The following is a 2,126-nucleotide window of genomic DNA, read 5'->3' as shown; positions in this document are numbered from 1 at the left end:
CATGAACCAGGTGTTTCATTCTGCTGCGCTGAAACTGCCTCAGTCAGACCTCCCTCTCCACCAATCAGAGCAGCTGAATCAGCCTCAGTCAGACCTCCCTCTCCACCAATCAGAGCAGCTGAATCAGCCTCAGTCAGACCTCCCTCTCCACCAATCAGAGCAGCTGAGCCTCAGTCTCAGTCAGACCTCCCTCTCCACCAATCAGAGCAGCTGAATCAGCCTCAGTCAGACCTCCCTCTCCACCAATCAGAGCAGCTGAATCAGCCTCAGTCTCAGTCAGACCTCCCTCTCCACCAATCAGAGCAGCTGAGCCTCAGTCTCAGTCTGGCAGTCACACAGGTAAGACTCTTCTAAGGCTTCTTCTCCCTTCTTCTTTGGTTTGAGTTCATTGTGAAGTTTGTGATTCTGTCGGAGACTCAGATTCAGATCAGGATCAGGGTCAGGATCAGGATCAGGGTTAGGATCAGGATCAGGCTGTGGTCTCCTCTGTGTCTCAGTGAAGAGAAAGTGAAACTGGATCAGACTGAGGAACAGTCATGTTCCTTTTTTCATTCATGCCAAACGAACATTCAAACGGACACGATGTGTCACGTCTGCTTCAAATTCATTTAACAAACTGTAGAAACATAAAACGTATAAATAAATCTATCTATCTATCTATCATCATATATATTCATATTTATGACAGATGAACATTTACACATTTTACTATGAGTATTTCATATGTTATAAAGGTTTATCTTCATATATCCAGAGGATGTTTACATGTGATCAATCACTTTATATGAGACACTTATGGAAACATGGCTCTTGATAAAAGGACATTTCTGTGGAAGAGGTAATCTGTTGTTGTAGCTTCAGTTTCCTGTTTCTGTCACTGAAGATGAGTCAGAGAGAGAGTCAGTCAGTCAGAGTCAAACACTAAAACTTACAAACAAAAAAAATGTAAAAACACTAAAACTTGAAAACTTGAAAATATAGAAATAGAAAGAATAAAAAAGCTTGTGTTGTCTAATGTTACACTTTATAGAATGGCCATTCTAGCCAATGGGCTTTTATTTTGAAATGTTTAACTTTACTTCTATTCTTACGTCTTCCACATTTTTGTTTTTACATTTTTACGTTTTAAGTTTTTTCACTTTTGTTTTTAAACATCGCAACAAAACGTTCAGTAGTGTGAACATGTGAGTACAGGTGATGAAACATCCACACACACACACACACACACGCACACACACACACACACACACACACACACACACACACACACTGAGGATGTGACACTGTCCACAGGTCGCCACATTCATCTAGATGACTCTTCAGCCCCTCGTCAGTGACATCACTAACTGACTCCTCCCCTCTCTCCAGCTGAACCAATGGATCCTGAACGTCAGCAGGTCGAGGCTTTCCCGCTGAAGGAGCATGACGGCCCCCCCGGAGGACCCGCCCTGGTTCAGTACACCACCGTCAACATCAGCAGCGAGCCCCCCAGGGACCACATCATCTGGTCCCTCCTCAGTTTCCTGTTCGCGCCGCCCTGCTGCCTCGGACTGGCCGCCGTCATCTACTCCATCAAGGTGAGACGCTGATGAGTCATGACACGTTCAGAAGGAAATATATAAACATGGTTTGAATGTGTGTTGTTTTCATAAACTCACATATATAGAGTTTACACATGTATATATATATATGTTACACAAAATTCATCATATAGATACAATACAACAATCATATAGATATGCAAACTTAACTGGGTATTTCATATATGTTGTGACCTTATACATAGGTCCTATATGTGATAGAGACATATATGTTCTAACCTTATACATAGGTCCTATATGTGATAGAGACATATATGTTCTAACCTTATACATAGGTCCTATATGTGATAGAGACATATATGTTCTGACCTTATACATAGGTGTTATATGTGATAGAGACATATATGTTCTGACCTTATACATAGGTGTTATATGTGATAGAGACATATATGTTCTGACCTTATACATAGGTCCTATATGTGATAGAGACATATATGTTCTGACCTTATACATAGGTGTTATATGTGATAGAGACATATATGTTCTGACCTTATACATAGGTGTTATATGTGATAGAGACATATA

The 2,126-nt window shown here is 40.9% G+C and overlaps 1 protein-coding gene across 1 annotated transcript in view; it reads left to right on the top strand.

The window, feature by feature from the left end:
• Nucleotides 1-224: 224 nt before the first annotated feature.
• Nucleotides 225-2,126, top strand: part of LOC111651467 (dispanin subfamily A member 2b-like) — a 2,274-nt gene continuing 372 nt past the window's right edge. The window contains exons 1-2 of the mRNA XM_023401404.2: nt 225-339; nt 1,369-1,577. Of these exons, the coding sequence (XP_023257172.1) occupies nt 1,377-1,577 (201 nt within the window). The 5' untranslated portion in view covers nt 225-339; nt 1,369-1,376. The remainder of the gene's footprint in view (nt 340-1,368; nt 1,578-2,126) is intronic.

The sequence above is a fragment of the Seriola lalandi genome, unplaced genomic scaffold, assembly GCF_002814215.2.
Source record: "Seriola lalandi dorsalis isolate HSWRI2012SDOR001 ecotype SW California unplaced genomic scaffold, Sedor1 jcf7180002053662, whole genome shotgun sequence".
In the NCBI taxonomy this organism is placed as follows: Eukaryota; Metazoa; Chordata; class Actinopteri; order Carangiformes; family Carangidae; genus Seriola; species Seriola lalandi.
Note: the sequence above shows the minus strand (reverse complement) of the source record. Positions and strands in the feature narration are given on the sequence as shown.